At 31.8% G+C, this 20234-nt stretch overlaps 1 protein-coding gene across 3 annotated transcripts in view; it reads right to left on the bottom strand.

Moving 5' to 3' along the window:
• Window positions 1-1553: 1553 nt before the first annotated feature.
• LOC143250999 (heat shock factor protein-like) overlaps window positions 1554-20234 on the bottom strand; it is a 29801-nt gene continuing 11120 nt past the window's right edge. Inside the window, exons 5-12 of one of the 3 annotated variants that reach the window (XM_076502269.1) lie at window positions 19002-19139; window positions 12928-13130; window positions 10232-10600; window positions 9374-9479; window positions 7154-7222; window positions 4662-4706; window positions 2995-3037; window positions 1554-2388 (exon numbers count right to left, since the gene is read on the bottom strand). In XM_076502269.1, coding sequence (XP_076358384.1) covers window positions 2072-2388; window positions 2995-3037; window positions 4662-4706; window positions 7154-7222; window positions 9374-9479; window positions 10232-10600; window positions 12928-13130; window positions 19002-19139 — 1290 coding nt within the window. In that variant the 3' untranslated portion in view covers window positions 1554-2071. The remainder of the gene's footprint in view (window positions 2389-2994; window positions 3038-4661; window positions 4707-7153; window positions 7223-9373; window positions 9480-10231; window positions 10601-12927; window positions 13131-19001; window positions 19140-20234) is intronic. The other 2 variants (XM_076502270.1, XM_076502271.1) reach the window with 2 other exon arrangements.

Here is a 20234-nt window from a genome sequence, read left to right as displayed (position 1 = left end):
CTTAACATTCTTACATGTCATCATGGTCAGATCTTTGTCACGTAATGTTCACTGTGGTCAGTAGGAGTGACCATCATATACAGTTTTAAAGAACTGAAATACAACAATTACTAAAATAGAATAGTGTTTTATTTCCTAAGAAATACAAAACAAAAAGGTAATGAAAATGTTAGTGTCCTAACAACTATGATGTAAAATATGTAAACCTCCCAAAATAATGCAAGACCACAACTTGCATCGTCTGTGAAAAACAGACTTTTTGTTGCATACAAAGGGACAGTTTAATTAAGTGGTTTAATGAGTTTTAAAATAACGTTTTTCAGACATTAGCCATACCATCTTGTACATTAACACGAAACAGTCTGACTTATAAGGACTAAACTACAAAAATCAAAATATTCAACTAGCTCTACAGTGTATGTGATGTTTATATCAACACAAGATTAATCTTTTAACATCTAATGTCTTTTAATTTAAACATCTTGGTCTCTTATACTGGAAAAATAGGTGGCTTTCTGGCTAATACCAGATGTTTTTAGTTTTAAAAGGGCACAAGTATGAAAATGTTAAATGTTGTATATATATATATATATATAAAACAAACAATTGTGATCAAGGAATGCAAAAAACAAAGATGAAGCAGATGCAAAGGCATTATTACCTCTTGGTCATACTGTCAAGTACAAATAAATAGAAAAAAAAAATCCAATTAGTGCCAACACACAACATGTATTCTACTGACTGCTTCAACAAAAGTATCATTGGAATATTTAATCCAGAGACAGAGAGCTTCCACAGTGAACCCCAGTGTTTAATAGACTAGTAAAGGCACATGTATGACATTGGCTTTCTGAAATAACACTTCTCTCTCTGATACATTGTAAATGTCACACATTTTTTTCTTAATTCTAGTAATAAATATCAAAACTGTGCAGTTACAAATGTTTTGAATATAATCACAGACATATTACACCATAAGGTTTTAAATATATAGATGTACATATATTTGTAAGCCATATTCCTCTTTCACAAGAAATAAAACTATTATTCTCTCTAACTGTAAATCTTGTTCATAATTTTTAGTCAATATTTCAACAAATCCAGTAGAGAAAATGGAGCATTTGATGTTATTGTATTCATCAAGAATTATGTGAAATTAAAAATATCTTGTATTTATTATGTTTCACTCATTTCTTATATTACCTTTAATTTAAACACCTATAACATTTCAGAACTTCTTGTTTTATCAGAAAATGTAGTTAGTTACATAATTCTAATTACAATCAATCTTGAATGTTCAACACAATTTCTTGGTGCCCTGTTAAATACAATAACTTCTCTTTGGTTTGTTTTTTTTAATCTTAAAAGCAAAAAAGCTTGATTAAACAGCTTTTGAAAGAAACCTTAACTTTTGCTTTCCATAGGTTTCTAGTAATTTAAAATGTATTAGATATGGAGGTTGTAAGTGTCAGTACAATCACCAACAAGACAGAAAAAAACATTAAGTTGTAGAAAGGACTCCACATACATATATATAATAAAAAACAACAACATTCAAATAGTTCAATTCTTTATTAAACTTTTCATGCACTTTAACGGTGAGACTATCACACTTCAAGCTGTAACTTATTTACAATAGTTCATCACTACTGCATTTAATATTCTTACAATCAAACTTCCAATCTCAACACCTCAGTTTTTCTCTCTAAAGTAAAACACCCATTTTATTTATTATCAGAAAGGCTGAAAATTACAGATATATAAAAAATATTTGTACTTATCACCAAAAACACTTTTAAATGTAAGCTGTTTTTTTTTTTATCTAATAAAAGCATTTAGAACTGTTAGCAATGCAGAGTCCATGTTCATCTTCTGTGGAATATGAAAAACCTCAATCATTTGTACCTGAGATAAAACTTAAAAAAAAACACACACACAGTAATGGGTTGTTGTTTTTTATTATAACAACGGAAGATGGGGCAAGACTACTTTTATATTAATCTAAATCCTATGTTAGAATTTTTTGTTTTTCCTACTGGGAGAAGAGAATCATACAAAACACAGATGTACTTTACAGCACTAAGCTTTCATCATCACTGAACACAACACTGTCAAACAGAAAAGTATCAATCCCCAAAGGTGGTACTGCTTCATTAAAACTTTCATTCAGTGAAACTTCAGGAAAACTGGCATCAACTTCAATGGCAATGGGCATGTCAGTATTCCCAATGTTGGCTGATGTTGTAACTGTAGGTTGCTCATGTGTCTGAGAGTTATTACTAGTTACTGGTGTGGTGTCTGATGAAAGACTATATAATAGAGTACTCAAGTTGTCTGAGCTGTCACTGCTAGCTATGAGTGCAGGGTTGTACTGAATCAATTCATTTCCTAGTTGCAGATAATTATAAAAACATATTACGTAAGTGTTAATTCATTACTGTTGTTTCTGAATCACTTAAATTATAACCTTATGACTTTCTCAACAATAATTACAAATTGATTTCCCAAAAAAATTACAGAGTAAACATGTAATAAACAAGTTCAGTGATGTAAAGAAAAATATATGTGAAAACGGCTCGTTTGGGTTGAGAAAATTTTTACATAGAGGAGCGAACAATGTTTCGACCTTCTTCGGTCATCGTCAGGTCTATGTAAAAATTTTTCTCAACCCAAACGAGCCGTTTTAACATGCATAATAAAGAAGATCGTTCACAAGGAATTTCTTTTTTCAAGTACATAAAAGTAGGTAATTTCTGTTTCATGAAAGTTTACCACATCTCTAAGCATATACATGCATCTGTACATAAATAGAAAACAAAACACCAGCAAATATTTCAGAATCTATATATTTCTTAAATTTAGTAAATACTTTTGTTCTTGCCATGTTCAGGACTACATGTCACTAACCAAAACTATCAAATATTACAGACAATCAGAAATTAACAAATCTTCTGTCCAATTCTTAAGGCAGAAAAAAAAAATCTCACCACTGACCTTTTATTTCATTTGAATCATCTTTACTATTCTTCTTTGAATCCTAAAAATATAAAACAGTATAATGTAGACAGAGAGAGGACAAATTCCACAGAAGCACAGAGGAATCATTACAAAATCTATATAATCTTCAAATGTTTTTAAAGTTATAATTTTATATTCAACTAGAATAACAAGTTTAATTCGTTAAGCTTTCCTCAACTACCAAAAACACAATACGAATAAGTAGTTTTGTATACAAGATTTTTTCTCACAAATTTAGTAGTTTGAATCACTAAAAAATTTCTTACTAGCAACTGCTAGGAGGATAGCCCTTTGAGCTCAGCTTGTAGAGCACTTGCATAGTGTGTGTGTGTGTGTGTGTGTGTGTGTGTGTGTGCGCGTGCAAGGGGGTCTCATGTTTGAATCCAAGATGAGGAAATATATACAACCGAAAATTAAAATACCACACAGTGCAGCTCATCTCGAAACCATACAGTTGGGTTGAGGACAAACTTTGTTTGCGAGTGCAGTAGTTTGTCTTACAAACAAGTATTAAGGAGATAGTCCTTAAGTTCAATTGCTTGGTGTTCATACATAATACTGCACACAACAGAAACAAGTGAAACATTGTAACTACAGCACTAAACACATTAATACTTCCCTAAGATTGTTTTTGTCAGAAATATTTTTAGTGTAAATTTTACTTTAGTTCTAGTAAAGCTCCTGTAAGATAACTATACCTTTCTCCAAGTGTTTCAATACTAAAACTCTTACAACTGATGTGATTATAATTAATTAAGCCTAATGGCTTGAACAAACTATTTTATTTGCACTTTTTTTTTTTTACATGTATGAAAACATACTATTCAGATGTGCTACTGTTGCATGACAGATATTACAAACACAACAGACAAATGTGAAACATTACTAAATCAAGTTAAACCTTTACCCTTTCAGTAAAATTCATAACTCTGGTCATTTTGTGTGTGTGTGTCTGTGTATTCTGTAGTTATTTTCTTTTGCACATACAATTACTATTTATTGATATGTTAACCACAATTCTTCCTTTTAGCCACAGTTTTCCCCTACTTCTAGGGTGTGATCTGTGAAATCCAACTGAAATTTGCCATTTCACAGTTTTCACTACACAGAAAACAACTTTGTTTCTTAAAATACCATAAAGCCATTAGGATTCTTTCATAAAGAAATGCTCTGAGAAGTTTGATTAGATTTGATGTTCAGAACCCTAGTTATAGTGTTTACAAGTAGATGAACAGGCAGCATGATTGCTATATCTCTCCAACCATTCTAGTAAGTGGGATAAGTAAATTTTAAATAATCATAAACATATCCTCTAGTCAAGGCTATGGATAACTAAGTCACCAGAGTTAAGTTCTTATTTACTATTGTGCAATTAAACAAATGTAAAGGACAATTTAAGTGTAGATTCCTTTTCAGTCTGAGTGAATTGGACAGATACATCCTTTGCCAAAACTCTTTAATATCTATGCTAATTTCTTCTAATTACTTTAAAATCTTATGTACAAAAATTCTCAAAGAAATAATTAGTTCACAATCATATCACTTGGAAACAGCAGCAAAGTTAGGAGGGACAAGTTAGGGTATTGATTAGTTAGAATGTAATAAAGAGAATTAAAGATGTAAGTTGCAGATCATATTCTTACCAGTTTGGTGTTTATAGACTTGGCATCACCTTCATTGTTGAATACCTAATAATTATTAGAGTTTATAGTTTAGTTAACATGGAAAGTCATTCATTTATGCACTCCTTCAATCTTTTATGTAGTTCTTTAAAGACTTTGCTAAGAAAATTTTATCTCTCTCATTTTATCAAGTTTACACTAATTACTAAAGTTAACTTTTAGCCAAAGCCAATTATTAACATATTTGTTTAAGTTTTATAATTGGTGTACTTCCACTACTTTCTTTTAACCTCCATTCTTTCATGGAATTTTTCATGCTTTTCTTCATTTGCTACATTTAAATTTATGTACATGTATTTAATGAAAATTTATAAATATCTACCCTTTATGCAAACAAATTTAAGTTCCTGGTTTATCTATGCTAATTTAATGCCTTTAATCTACACTAGTTCACATCTTTCTGAACACTAAAATGATTTTTAACACTTATCTCCTCTTACCTACTTGAACTTATTAAACCTCTTCCATTGTTTATACTGATTTATAATGCATTATCTCCAATACTGATTACTACATTATTCTTCAAATGTATAGTTTCATGTTCACCCCTACATTATTTCTAATGTGTAGTATCGTAATCTACTTGTTTCCAAGTGTCTCTTCATCTTTCTTACACAGTTAGGTATCACATGAAATACCTAAAGTACACAAAAATAAACTATAGAGAAGTCCCAAGTTCCTTATCTGAAAATACAATTAACATGCATACACCTGTGACAGAATCTTTCAATGTTCATATTTACTAAATTTTGTTTATTCATGTCACACTAGATCAATGTTTAGTCATTTATTTTATTCAGAAAATAAGTTATTTAACTAAAATTAATGTTTTACATAACTGGCTCATTATGCTTAAATCAAATAAAGAAAAACAAACTGAACAATTAATTATAAAAAGTTGCACATTCTTTAGAACAAAACATTAAATACTATGGATGTTACACAGATTTAGTGTGACTGTTATTTTGTTCCATTAACTGAAACATTTATTAGCAAGCTTCATCTGATTACTATGGAATAGCTAAATCTTTATAACAGACAGAACATATTGATTCTTCTCACATGTCTGAAGAAGTGCTAAGGTTTGGAAACATTGTGTTAAGTGGAAAGATCAAACTGAAATGTTAACCAGTGGCTCACAGATGTGAAAAAGTAACACAATGCTATTATCTGAACAGAAAATCACTTCTATATTCATTACAAACTATCCAAAAGTTACAAACTCAAAATGAAAAACTAAGATTCCTGGATTTTAGAGCAAAACTACAGTGGGCTACATGCAGGGAACAAAGTATTGGATTTTAGTGTGTAGGCTTACTGCTGTCCTACTGACATATCAACCTACTGTGCTTGAGTCTCATTCTAAGATTACTAATATAACCACAAACACTTGTAAAAAATTCCATTTAACATATAAAGCATTTAGAACATTCTGGAAGGCTAACTTAATATTTTCACTACACACGTACCAAATATTAATAACGATACCACAGGACCACTCTTATTAGCCAAACTTAACACAATTCCAATAACTTAAGAAATTTTACAGTACAACACGTTCTTGTACGATAAAGTAACTTCAACCAGAAATAATATATCCAACATACTACATTTACATCAAGTACATTTCATGTTGAAAAGACTCATTAACACATTTTCTAAAATAAACAAAAGTAACAACTGGCTGTTTCCCTCTATAACTCACAAAGTCAAAATCCTGTTTATCATGTCTCACTGCAAGTAAGATAGCTATTATATAAATAAATCAATTCAAAGTAAAAAAATTATCCATGTATGTATGACTCTCTTAAGGTACCCAAATGCCTCAGCATCTAATCACTGATTACAAGAATGGATTATTGAGATTCCCACTGTCCCAGTATACTATCTAATGAAACCAGTGAAGAAGAAATAGGTGTGAAGAAATTTCTACTCTTGAACTAAACTTTCAATTAGTTATATTATCAAATATGTACAATATGAATTCTAATTGGTCATAAACAGAAACTGTAACAGGTAAACTACTTTTCTCATAGCTATTAGGAATTCATCATTGGTCAGTCTCACAATGTTTCTGATTTATGTATATTTCATGTAACAGTACTTATTAAAGACTATAAATCAATTTCTTTAAAAGTAATTTATTATATTATGGTTCACAATTCTGTTTCTGAAAAAAAACAACAACATTCATTTAAATATTTAACCAACTGGACAATCTGAAGATGGGTAAGGTTAAAAGCCAGTCGTGTTGAATTAATTACGGGATAAAGGATACACATAAGTAAACACTGCTAGAAGAACTTTAGGACAGTTTTATGTGTTTCAATCTTAACATGGAGATTGGAACGCCAAGCTTTCCTTGCTCCTAAATGAAGGATCAAACATAAAAATATCCTAGTGCTCCAATCCCAAAGATTTTGTTTTTAAACAAACTATAGTGCTTTGCTTACTTTGCTATTCTGCCTCTTGCTGTTATTTGAATCTTGTTCAGTGTTCTGCATCAAAAGATTTCTAATGGTCTGAAATGAAAAACATCTAGTACTTTCCTGTTCTGTTCTTTAAATCAAAATTTTAACAAATGCAAACCAACTTCATTAAACTTATTTTTTGGCATTCTGAGCCAAGGCTTTCAAACAGTCATGTTGTTCGATCCAAATGAAGGGCTTACTTTTATTTTTATAAATTTGATGACTATTCTTCTAAATTTAAGGCATCGTAACCTCGACTTTTACACCCAACTTTTGTTCTAAACAATTAAATTCATGTTTATTATGCATTTGAAAGATTGTGGTTTATTCAGTAAATACTAGTTAAGGATAAAACAGTACTTAAGAAATGAGACTGCTTCACTTTGAGGGTCTATGGTAATACTTAAAGTCTTTTGATCTTTCTCCATCAATGGTTACCTCTTCTGTTAGAGCAAATTTTAGGGAATTGAAATAATAAAATAATTATGTACAACAAGCTATGTACATAAACAATTTATCACAGTAAAGTTATTTTACTGAATTTAGGCCTGGAAACAGAGATTCTAAGTTTCTCATATATGTTTAAGATTATTCTTGTTCTGACTGCAGAAGGTAGTGAAGTTCAATTCTGACTATGTATCAGATATCTGCTAAAACAGTATTTCAGACTTGTTTTTCAGTAAATCTTTAAAAGGCTGATAACACATTAGAAATCAGTCATTTATGATAAAGAAAGTAAGCTACAAATGTTTAGTTTTCACAACCCTGTTAACCTTTTCATTCGTGGATTCCACGTCAAAAACATGAAAAAAAAAAAATTCAGATATATCACTGCCTAATGTCACAAATTCTAGGCATATTGGTTTCTAATGCTTTGTCAACTTTTGGGTTTTAAACCACAACTTTTAAAAGGTAGCAAGGCTATGCTAACTGTTTATGACTGTTTTTAATTATGTCACTGATCTATTCATCAATCTGCTGAGAAATACTTATTACAAACTTGAACTGCAATAACTAAACAAAAAAGATAGAGAAAGAAAGGATTACAGAATATCAAATCATCTAAGTTTTCGTTGTTTATGAGGTGAAGAATATTTTCAAACATCCATAGAATAAAAACAGGTGTTACTTAACACTGATGTTAAAACTCAAAACTCAGTTCACCTTATATAATGTTTTACTCTGTTTACAACATATTTTGGTGAAACTATTAGTGTTGAAATTTGTAATGTTTTTTAAACACCCTTTATTTATTAATAAAAATAACACTGAGGAGCTCCATATACAAAAAAGGAAGACAGTCAATGAGTGGTCATTACTTCAAAGATAAGTTTGATTTATTCTCCCAGGTATAGTGTTGTTATTAATTCATTAAAGTATGTCAATAGGTCAATTTTTTTTAGTCATCACAGAAATTCTAAATAGAAACATATCTTAAGTGTATCTACAATTTCTTTCAGTGATAGCCAGTTTTGAATTAACTTTGACATGCATTAAAATAAATGTTGAAATTGGTGAGGGAACACTAGAACCTCTCTCTATGTTCTATTAATCTTGTGTCTTAAACATTTATATTTATATGAAAATTTTTATCTTTATAAATACTGATAATTAGAAAACAAAGGGATGAAACTTATTTTGAACTTTGTGAGATTAGTTATATTTTGAAGGTTTTGTTCAGCAGCTACACCTTCTAACAGTCACCAAATGAACAATTTCTCAGCCCTGTTTCCAAACTTGGTCTTTGTTTCTTTGCTACTATTACACAAAGTGAATAAGTGGATTTTGCAGTAATTCTCTTGATATTATTATTAACAGAATCAAAATATTGATAAACTTTTATGAATATACATGTGATAAGACTAAACTGTGAAACAAGTTTTATAATCAAACACGTTAATATTTAAACTGATGTCATTTATTAACTAAATATGAAATACTTAATTTGCAATATTAAGAAACTATGAAAACTTACTATCTACTCATAAATGTTAATTTAAAATTCACAAAATGCATAGTGTAATATTTTAAAGGTAAAACTTAACTTCATTGTCAGTAACAGCAGTCAATGGTGACAAAACTTCAAATATACAAAAACTATATACAGTTCTATGTACTGTTTCTACACTGACATTAAATTATGATTACATGAAAATCAAATCTATTTTCAATAACATTATAATCAATTGATTAACAACTTACCCCATTCAGTTTATTTGTATCAATATTCAAAGAATCTTGTGACAGTAACTTTTGGAACCAATCAAGTTCAGTCTCAATATCATCTAAATAGTTAGTGAAGTTTTGTCTAAAGGAGAAAATAAATACAAGTTGCATACTACATTTTGTAAAAAATACAACTAAAAATAACAGCATCCAAACACAAACACCTGTAGATTATACAAGTATACAATTTATTCATTTCTAGATGATCAATTTCACTTCAGTGTATGTTTTGAGTGAGGATTTAATTTACAAACTATCATGAATTAGGAAGATGTTAAATTGCATCATCAAACATGCAACTAATATACGATTCTAATTGTTTTTTTACTGTATACTAGTAAAGGTAACCATGTCAGGCATGGTACTGGTTTCACGAGGGATGGCATGAATGAGTCATTTTCTGACAGTAACTGGACAAAAATTAAATTGTTATAAAATTTATGTAAAAAAACAAAATAATTAAAGTAACTGGTGATAAAGGGTTGATTAGTTGGAAACTTTATATACAGATAAACATGAAATTATTGTTTCACAGCATAGGTGATGATCATAATGTGTGTTAGAGCAATCACCTTAACAACATTCAATTTCTAGATTAAAAATGAAATACACAAATAATATTATAGATCAAACAAAATACACGTGCACGTGTTCAAGAAATTACTGAAAATAAATTTGAATAACGTACTAAGTAGCATAATGCAGGAAAGTCTTATATAAATATTGATTACACAAGTTTTCTTAGGAAAGCTATGAGTTAAGCTCTCAAGTAAACAAAAGTGTTTCTAGCTTGATCAATGATTTATTTTAGATCTGTATTTCAAATATACCAACCTCAACTTCATAGGTTCAGATATTGATAACTGAAGCTCTTTTTCTTGGTTAGAAGACTTATTTTTTTCTGTGACACTTTCTACAACATCACCATCTTCACGTTCATTGCTGTTGTTGTTTTTATCTGACTCCAAACAAACAGGGACTGGTAATACAGTACAAACCACACTGTCAGGACTTGCAAGCAAAGAAATGGGAGAAGAAACATGTGGAGGAGATGGAGTGTTTAGTGTAGAACTGGTGATGCATGTACTTGGTTCTGGTTGGTTTGCATCAAAGAACTCGGGTTTATCTAAATGAGCATTAGAAAGGTAAGGTTCACGTATACCTTCTGAGTTAGTATCACCTCCTTCTGTTGGATTGGGGTCCCTTCAAAAACAAAATAATAAACAAAATACAGCCCTCTATCTCCTTCTCTAATACTTGCATGTACATCTCCTTTGCAAAGACTTAAATTTATGTGATCACAAATTGTACAAAAATTAAAAAAATAATAATAAAAAAGCATTATGAATTACTACAACAGGAGAATTTATTTATTAGTGTAGTGTGTACTTCTTTATAATGTTCACAGCAAAAACATTTTTTATGTTCAACAATTTTAACAATATCCTACCAAACTAGCAGCTTTCTCTTGTGACATTTACTTTTGTTTTTACATATTAATGACAAGAATAATAAATTTGAACAAACAAATTCTCTTTTATCAAAAGCATATAGAAATATTTTTCTATAATAAACAAATTATCTTTTTTATAATCACTTTATATATAAAAAACTAAATACAGTCAAGCAAAAAAATTATACTATATACTTCCATTATATCAGAGAAATTATCAGATTCTTGATGACGAGAAACCCATAAAGTAAAAATGCACTTCCTAAGTGACCTAGAAAGGTTGAAATGTTGTTCTCTGCTTTATTAGTAAAAGTGTTAATACCCATACCAGCAATTCTGAGATATAAATAGTCAGATTATTTTGTAAGACACTGGATACTTTTTCCACTGGAACCCAATACTGTTGACCAACCATATGCTCTACTCAATATGGCATTAGCTTTACAGATATTTAATTACTTTGTTATACCTAAAGAAATGTAAATAACAGAGAGGATTACAAATTGCACATTTATCATTCTTAGTGTAAGAACATTCAAAGTTTTCTACAGTTACAGTAAGTGCTCTATACATATTGCATAAATTACTTAGCTTCATTCTTGCAGAAATGTATCAGTTCTAAATTTAACATTGAAACTGAGATTTGCAAGACAAAACACTGTGTGTCTAGTTGATTGCCAAACTAAGAAGCCAAATGCTTAAATATTCTTTTTTTCATAACAGAAGAATATTTTCATTATGTTGAGAAAAAAAAAACAGCACAAACTAATTGAATTAGCAATAATTTTGTTGATGAATATACAGAAGAAAATGTTTGTAAATTTTTGTTTTTATCGACAAGGATGATGAGTGGATGAATATCTTCAAGAATGATGATGATGATGACAAAAAGGACCTCACAAACTGATTAAATTACTCCATGAGAATAGATTAAATTAGCTTTCTTGATGAAAATAAGCTGATGAAATTCCACACAATCCATGACTTTTCCAAATGGTTCACTAACTGCATTAATTAAAATCAGTTGTTCACAAAACAACTACTGATGAGGCCTGTTTGACGCTTGTCCAATTCTTAGCCAGTGTTTGACTGACATACTCTATGGTTGACACAGCATACCTGAGACTAGCTAAATGACAGAGAAAATGCTTTCTTTTTGGAGAAGATATGTGGCAATATTTTATACATGATAAACAAAACACTTTTTAAAGTTTTTACTACAAATTTTGAAAAAAACACTGTGACCACAAGCTGTCAGGAGAGAACAACACACATCTGGAGATAAACACCAATAGAACAACAAATCTGAAGAGACACCTAGAAGCCACATCATCCAGATATTTCAGTAAAGGTAAGGAATATCTAGGAACTTTCGGATGGTGTTCTACAGAATGAATAAGTCAAATGATACAAACTAGAGTGGTGTAGAGATACTTCACAATCTAAGAGATAATATTATAAGCAATGTTTTTAACTAGTAATTTGCTTTTGGAGGGAGCTGTTGGTCCTAATAATGATGTAATGACCTAAAGGCTTTGTAATATATCTAGAACAAGTGTTAGTTATAAATGTGTGAATCAACAACTGGTGAAGTTTAAGTAAGTATTGAGATAGTTTTATCAGTTGTTCACCAAAGGTAGAGCTTCAGTAAAGTACAGCAGCTCATATTTAGTTTACTAAGTTACTTGTTAAATCAGCCATAAAACTGTACAAGTCACATAGTGTTTTTATTAGTTACAGTAATATCAGCATGGCATTTTCTTAGGCCTACAAGTTACAACAATGTACAAGTGAAAACTTGTAGAAGCTAATCTGTTTCACTACATGGACTGGACTTGGTTTACTTTCACCTAATAATTCAAAAAATGAACAAAAAAGCAATAACACAGTAATATAGACACTAGCGAGTCTTTGAAATTTGGGTATACTGTTAATTTAAGTGTAATTATCATAACAGAGTAGCATCTTCCCTTCAAGATAATTTCACTATCAGATGCATTAACACAATCGAAAGAATACACTTAAATTGACACAGTTAATGATAAAACTTTGAATGTGGTTTTGTTTAGATACTTACAGTGAATCACAGGTAGTTGAAGGCTCAAGGTTATCTGGAGAAAAACATACTGTATCATCAGGTGAGGTCACATTAACCGGTAGTGTCTCCAAGTCATGAGAAATGGTTTCAGGAGAAGAAACAATAGGATGAGGGTCTTGATTGGCCATTCCTCCATCAAGAAAATCAGTGACATCACGTATTGTCAAAGTACTGTTTTCAGGCTGGAAAAAACAAACTTTTTTTAACACTAAAAACTAAAAATACTGTTATCTTTGACACCAGTGGAATCATTTATTGTTAATATATTTTTGCCAGATTTTAAAACAACCTTCCATCATGAAAATCAGTGACATGTATGTCAAGTTACTTTTCACAGAATTCAAAAAATAAAATCGGTTGCAATATTCAGTGGTTTCAAAATGGGCTGGTACATGGAACATTTATCTGGATCATTTATGGTAGCAAAAACTGGAAATTAAAAAGTTAAATATAAAAATACTGAAAATTCCTTTTTTCAAATTTCCATGCAAGACATTTGTAATTCATCTAAAACCAAAGTGAAAGTTAATTATGTCACTTTTGATACTCACATGAATGCTTTTTGTAGAATATACTGTTATTCTGATGGTAGTTACAAATACAGCAAGAAAAGGCATATTTTTGAAACTTTTCTAGCTTTTATAATAAATGTACAAAAACTGGTGATTAATTTGATTTTGATTACATTTAATACAAAGTATAACTGATTCACAATGTTAGAATTCTATCATATTCACAAATCTCGGATATATTATAAACTCCCAGATAACTATGACTAGTTCTCTAAGTCTGTGGCCTCATACACTTAATATACTTCAGTAATGGGTATGAAGCTAGGATAAAATCACCATTAAGTAATTTTTTTAAAATAAAATATTAAATTGGCTTATTAAATATTCTTATTAAACTTGGCTTATTGGCTACTGAAGTTCATTGGTACAAAGCAATGAGGCTATCTGCACCAAATCACCAGAGTAAAGATAAAATCTAAAGGTAAAACTCTGGTAAAAAGAAGTTAAAAGCTAAACAATGTAAAAAAATAGGTAAGATCTCAGATAGACTTGAAGGTCCATGTAAAGCTAAAAACATAATCAAGTTCGATAGTGTCACCACTGCAAATAACACAGTCCAACATCAAAAGTAAACCTATAGAAAAAACACCTAAAATGGTGTCACCATTCCTCCTGATCATAAAGATGGCACAGCAGTAAGATGTGGGCTATTATGACTTCAGTGTAACAAAGGCTGCACGTTCCTGGATCAGTACCAGATAAAAGAAAACAATGAGTTAAACAGTGACCAATGCATAGCCTGCCAAATTAACTTTCTTCTTTAGATCCTTACAGAGACAAGATGGGCAGAGAGTAACAGTAGGTTTGATCTAAAAAAGCTTGTTATGATGTTATTCATCCTAAGCTGTTGTAACAGCACCAGAGCAGATTCAGTTTGTTTCCACAAATACCACAGCCAATAGAGAAAGAAAGACACAACCCAAGGAGGAATGCTGTGGTAAGGATCAAAACTTGGGAGCATGCTGCAGAGAAAGTTGCAAATAGCAGAAGCAAAGATGTTGGCAGGACTGTATGTACAAAATCTGTACTGGAGAGCTGTGGAAGACCCCCTATGCAGAGCTGAAGCCCAAGAAGGTGAATAGAGTGCAACGTCTTCAAGGCAGAGGCCCTGACAGAACAGAACAAATACCCATAATTCAGTCTGGATAGAATGAGGCCATGATAAATGTTGAGCACAGAATTTCAACCTGCTTCCCAAAAGGTGGAAGATAAGACAGAATGTTCAATGCCCTTTTATATTTGACATGAAGCTGTTTGATGTGAAAAATGAAAGTAAGCTTATGGTTAAAGATAAGCTCTAAGAACTTTGCTCAGGAACCATGGGAATAACATCACCACTAAGACAGAGTGCTCAGGATCAATGTGAACCCCATTGTTGGCAAAAGTACATGTAAATGGTTTTGGGGAAAGAAAAGGTAAAACTGTTTGCTATGATCCAATCCAACAAGTAATTTAGAACAGTTTGAAGCTGCTGCTCAATAAACCACACATTTGATACCTGACATGAGATGAGGAAGTCAAGTAATAGTGTTAACACTTAAGATAGAACCCTGAGGGACTCATGATACTGCAAACAGAACAAGAAAAAGTTAAACTCATTTACACTTGGAATAACCTGTTGTGCAAAACTTACAAATTAAAATGGGCAAATAGCCACATAACACATATGAATGGATGTCCCAGAAAATGTTATACTTTGAAGTTAGGTCATAAGCCTTCTCAAAATCAAAGACAACAGAAAAAAGATGTTCTCTCTTAAAACAGATGATCTGCAGTGAAGCACTGTTGATGAAACCCACACTGGCTGGATAAAAGAAAGTTGTTTGATTCAATAAACCAAACAAGATGAGCATTAACCATCCTCTCAAAGATATCACAAAGACAGCTAATCAAAACAACTAGATGATAGTTAGAAGGAATCATGGGATCCTTCTCAGTCTTAGAAAAAGGTAGGACAGTCTAGTGCCAAGCATCAGGAAAAATATTTCCTGCTATATTTGGTTAAAAACAAACAGAAGAAGGCTAAGGAAAGCAGGAAAGTGATGGTGTAGCATCTCATAGTGAGCATCATTGGATCTGACCAATGTACTGCCAGACCAATGAACAGCAAGCTTAAGTTTCACCAGTATAAAGATGTAATTATAAAATCAGAGACAATCAGGCCAAAAGGAAAGAGGCAATCTCTCTGCCCTTAATGGCCAAGGATGCAGGGAAATAAACATAAGTGCTAGGAAGATAAGCAAAGCACTCCATTGAAAGTATTGGTGATTCTCTGTATGTCAGCAACTTTCTGCCCATTGGAGAGTAAGACAGAAAAGGAATGGAAAACACTGACCTGTTCCATACAACTTTGGTAGTAGTGGTAGAAGAGATGCTATTTGTGAACTGAATCCAAGATTGCTTTTTTTTCCCTTTAACATTAGACCTGCCAAGCATGGACATGTGCCCATTGTAAAGCAATGCAGTTAGAAAAGCAGGATACCTGCAAAAGGTATCCCATGCCCACTTCTGTACCTGCTGGCAGGCTGGAGACCACTATGGATGAAGATATTGTTGGAAAAGTTTTGAGGTTTTGGGTACATGAGAAACAGCTGCTTGTATGATATGATCAGTTACTGACTCTACACAGTTGTTAACAGATGGAAGACTAATAACAGCATGATCGAATTCTTAGAGAGGTGAAAGAGAGTCAGTCTGCCTGGTACAATTTCCATCATGACACAGTCAATCTCCCACAAAACAATAGGAAAATTATCACTGCCCAGTGAGTCACTATGAACCCTCCAACAAAAACAAGAAAAAAGTGAAGGGGAACAGATAGATAAATCAACAGTCATGAAAGACTAAGTGAATGAAATGAGGTAAAAAAAAAATTGCCATCAAGGAGACTAGTCATAATCCAAGAGCACATGCTCCATAGACACCCACCCAATTAATATCAGAATTATCCCAAAGGGTATTGTGTCCCTTAAAGTCACCCAAAATGAAAAAAAAAGTATCAACTGTTCTATAGAGCACCAAGGTTTGAGTGATCACAAATCTTTCCAGGATCAAAATGCACATGGTTGAGTGTCAAAGAGTGATAAATGCAGCAATCATTGGAAACCCAAATTGAGAGCACATCCACAGAAAAATAACCACTGTTTAACAACAAATGTTCCAAGAACATATGCTCCTACAACAGGAAAATTAAGAAACCACCATGGAAGTGATTGAAAGTATCATAACATTCATTTGCAATTGAACTACACTTTGAACCATAGCATGCTGGACAGTAAGAATTTTGAAGTTACTGATATAGAGGAAGAGTCATCTTCCATCCACATACCCTGGAGCTCCTGATCTTCAATATATGCATCCCATTCTGGAAGTGAGGCATCTGTGAAATGATGACACTCAGGACAGAGGGAAGTATAGGTACACTGATGGTAATGTTAATCTGATCCAACTACCATTCAAAAACTAAGATGTAACTTCTGATGGAAACAATGATTCAGTGGATTAGAACTCCTGATCCATTGGTTGCACAGTGACCACTAAAGGGACTGCATGGTGCTCAACCTGAAGGAAACTGAGATTTGAAGAATACAAAAAGAGAAGAAAAATTCATACTCCACTGATCTTGAGGGTGGAAATACCATAGGTTAAGAGAATAAGTGAGGTGGAAAAGTGAACAGAAGAACCAACACTAGAACCTGGAATACCCACGATTTGCTGAAAGGAATGCCAGGTGCCCATCAATTGTAATAACCTCGCTCCTACAGAACTCACCCACTGAGAGTGAACATCAACACTGTTGGCAACAGTTAGCCCAAGTGGAGGAGCCTCAAAATTGACAACAGAACCTATTCTGACAATCTATAAAGTAAAGAACAGAAATCAGGGGTTAAAACATGTAAGGTGTAATCACACCATGATTACCAGCAGCAGTCAAAGAAAGTCTAGAGGTTAACAACAATAAGAAAAAGAGCAAACATCGGGGGATAAAGAAGAGCAGCATCACATAACTCAGAGGGCCATAACAGATAGAACTCCTTCCCACAGGGTATATAACTCAATAAATCCCAGCAACATACAAGTTTGTTGAGGGGGGAAGGAAGAAAAGTATCTCAGAGCAAGAGTGGGAATTAAAACAAATACACAGAAGTGATCACAAAGTCCAGTACGGAACCCACGTATTCAATGTTCAGATCGGCAAAGTGAAGGTCAAGAAATAGCTACAAACGTTAACAGATGGTATGTTTTTGAAAAACACTTGTATAGTACTTACTGAAAATTATTCAAGTTTTTCTTTACTTCAAAAACATATTTCATTACTGTCATTCCTAATTGGTGCCCAAACTCCTAGCCTGTAGGTGATTTCTAAAGCTAACAAGGTACCCTTTAACTTATTTTAAACCAAAAGCCCTCTTAACATTTATTTGCCAAGATAATTCACACAAGCTTAAAAACACAGTACTGAAATGCAACAGAAGCAAAACCTGTCTCTTTTACTAATTGTATAAAATACACAGCATTGACAACGTTAGAACCCCTTGTATAAATACCTTCCCCGATATTTAAAGAGAATACCTTTGTTTAACCTGTTCAGTGCCGTAGACGAGATAACTCGTCCAAGCCGATCGGTGACACAGTGCCACGGACGAGTTAATTCCTTCTCAATAATACCTAACTTCAACACTAGATATCAGCAACATACATGCATTTGACCAACTGACAAATTGTTTCACTTTCAATCCAAAATGGTGTCACGTAAAAAAGTTACAAAATGAAGAAGCTTTAGAGTTGTATTGTAGCAGCTGAAATACTTGGCAGTCAACAGGTTAAATATACATGGAATCTTGCTGAAAAAGCATTCAAATGTTTTGACTATAATGATATGGAACATAACACACTTTACTAGTTTAATAAAATCTTACCCGCAGAAAGTTAAATTATAAAAGGTTCATAATTTTTATTAAATGTTTCTTAATTTTTCAGGAAATCATTTTATTGTTAATTATGGTTTAAAAACATTATTGTACTTAAATACTATGAAGAAGCATCAATTATGAATTGTTTTCACTGCTTTAGTAATGATAAATAAACAAATATAAAAACATATGACATAACTACTAGGGAGGTAGTTTTTGTAAAAGCACATACGGTAATTTGGGACATGTCAATTGGAAATGTACAAGTACATTTATCTTGCACATTTATAAATTACATACACTAATCCTATGAAGGGTGCAAGGTGCACATATTATGATAAAAAATTCTACCAAAAAACTAGAGATTCTGGATTATGCAAATAAAATTTATGAACAAATAGTTTTATTCTAAGCATGAAAACTATCTTTCAATCAGACTGACTCAGTAAAGGCTTCATACATTCATACAAAGCTTTAGTAAAAGTTCTTACATTTACCAAGCCTGTCTCCATATGGTTAGAAGAACTAATTAATTATGATGGAATATCTTCATATAAGTTCAAATTACCATGCTTGGTTCTCCACTGGTAAGATCTTTGGAATATCGAGGCATTTTGTTAGGTTCATTACTTAACACCTGAGGAAGGCTTCGTTTAATTCCAGGTACTCCATTTGTCTTAACCAAAGTGACTAAGAACCGAATCAGCTGTAAAATGGCACAACACTTTTGTATGTGAGATCACAATGAAATGGCACAACATTTTTGTTTTCATTTCAGTAATTTCATTAAGTTAGTGAAAGAAAATTAATTGCTTCACATTATCACAGGTAGTTTGTTTTAATCTAAAACACACCTAAATCAATTTGTTGTAAACATTTTTATAAACAATCTTGTGAAATACAAGTTCAGCAAAAACTTTGAAAAGTTATTTAAGGCCAGATTTTTTCACATTTGCAAATTATGCTGTAGTTATTGTAAATTTGCAAGGGAAGCAGATACACATCAAAAAACAGTTTCTAGGACTAACACACTGAATTTAACCATTTTTAATAATGCATGAATATCCTTCCATACACATTTCATAACTTTACATACAATTTAAACTTCAAAGCCATGTGACTTCAAGTACACTTCTAACCTTGCATCAATAAAAGTTAATAATTCAAAAGTCACCATGTCAAAAACAAAAATCCTTCACACACACACACACACAGTATGACATCTGTAAGACCTTTCAACTCTTTCACTACAAAAATCGAATAAAGTCAACTGAACTTGTATTAATATTAAGTATGGAAATCAAATTTCCTCCATGGCAGCTAAAAACATTTTCTTCATTGCAACAGTCAACAGATCTTTCCTGTTCTTGATATGGCTGCCAAACATCCCTATGAGTTTCCATTTACAAGTGAAATCAGTAGACATTAACATAAACAAGATTCAGCTGATCCATCTATGATGCCAACACTTGCAATGGGTAATCAGTTAACCATTTAGTCAATGAACAAAAATAATTTATCACTCAAAATAACTGAATTACTCATTAGAAACAAAGTCTTGCTTTATTTCATTGTAAAGTTTTGTTTTCTTTTACATAACAAGTGGTTTAAGTGTGTGCGTGCATGTGTGAAATGCAATTTTATATTTTGTGACTTCTTCCAAATCATTTTAGTAAATATAAAAAATACCGACACATGCACACAACTTCTAAGAGTTATGATAAAACTATATATATAAAATGCAATTTTATGCTTTTGAAATACATTTGTTTTCATACTGAATCAGTTTGGTCAAATTTAT

The sequence above is a fragment of the Tachypleus tridentatus genome, chromosome 5 (genome assembly GCF_004210375.1).
Source record: "Tachypleus tridentatus isolate NWPU-2018 chromosome 5, ASM421037v1, whole genome shotgun sequence".
Lineage (NCBI taxonomy): Eukaryota > Metazoa > Arthropoda > Merostomata > Xiphosura > Limulidae > Tachypleus > Tachypleus tridentatus.
This window is presented reverse-complemented; position numbering and strand designations above follow the sequence as displayed.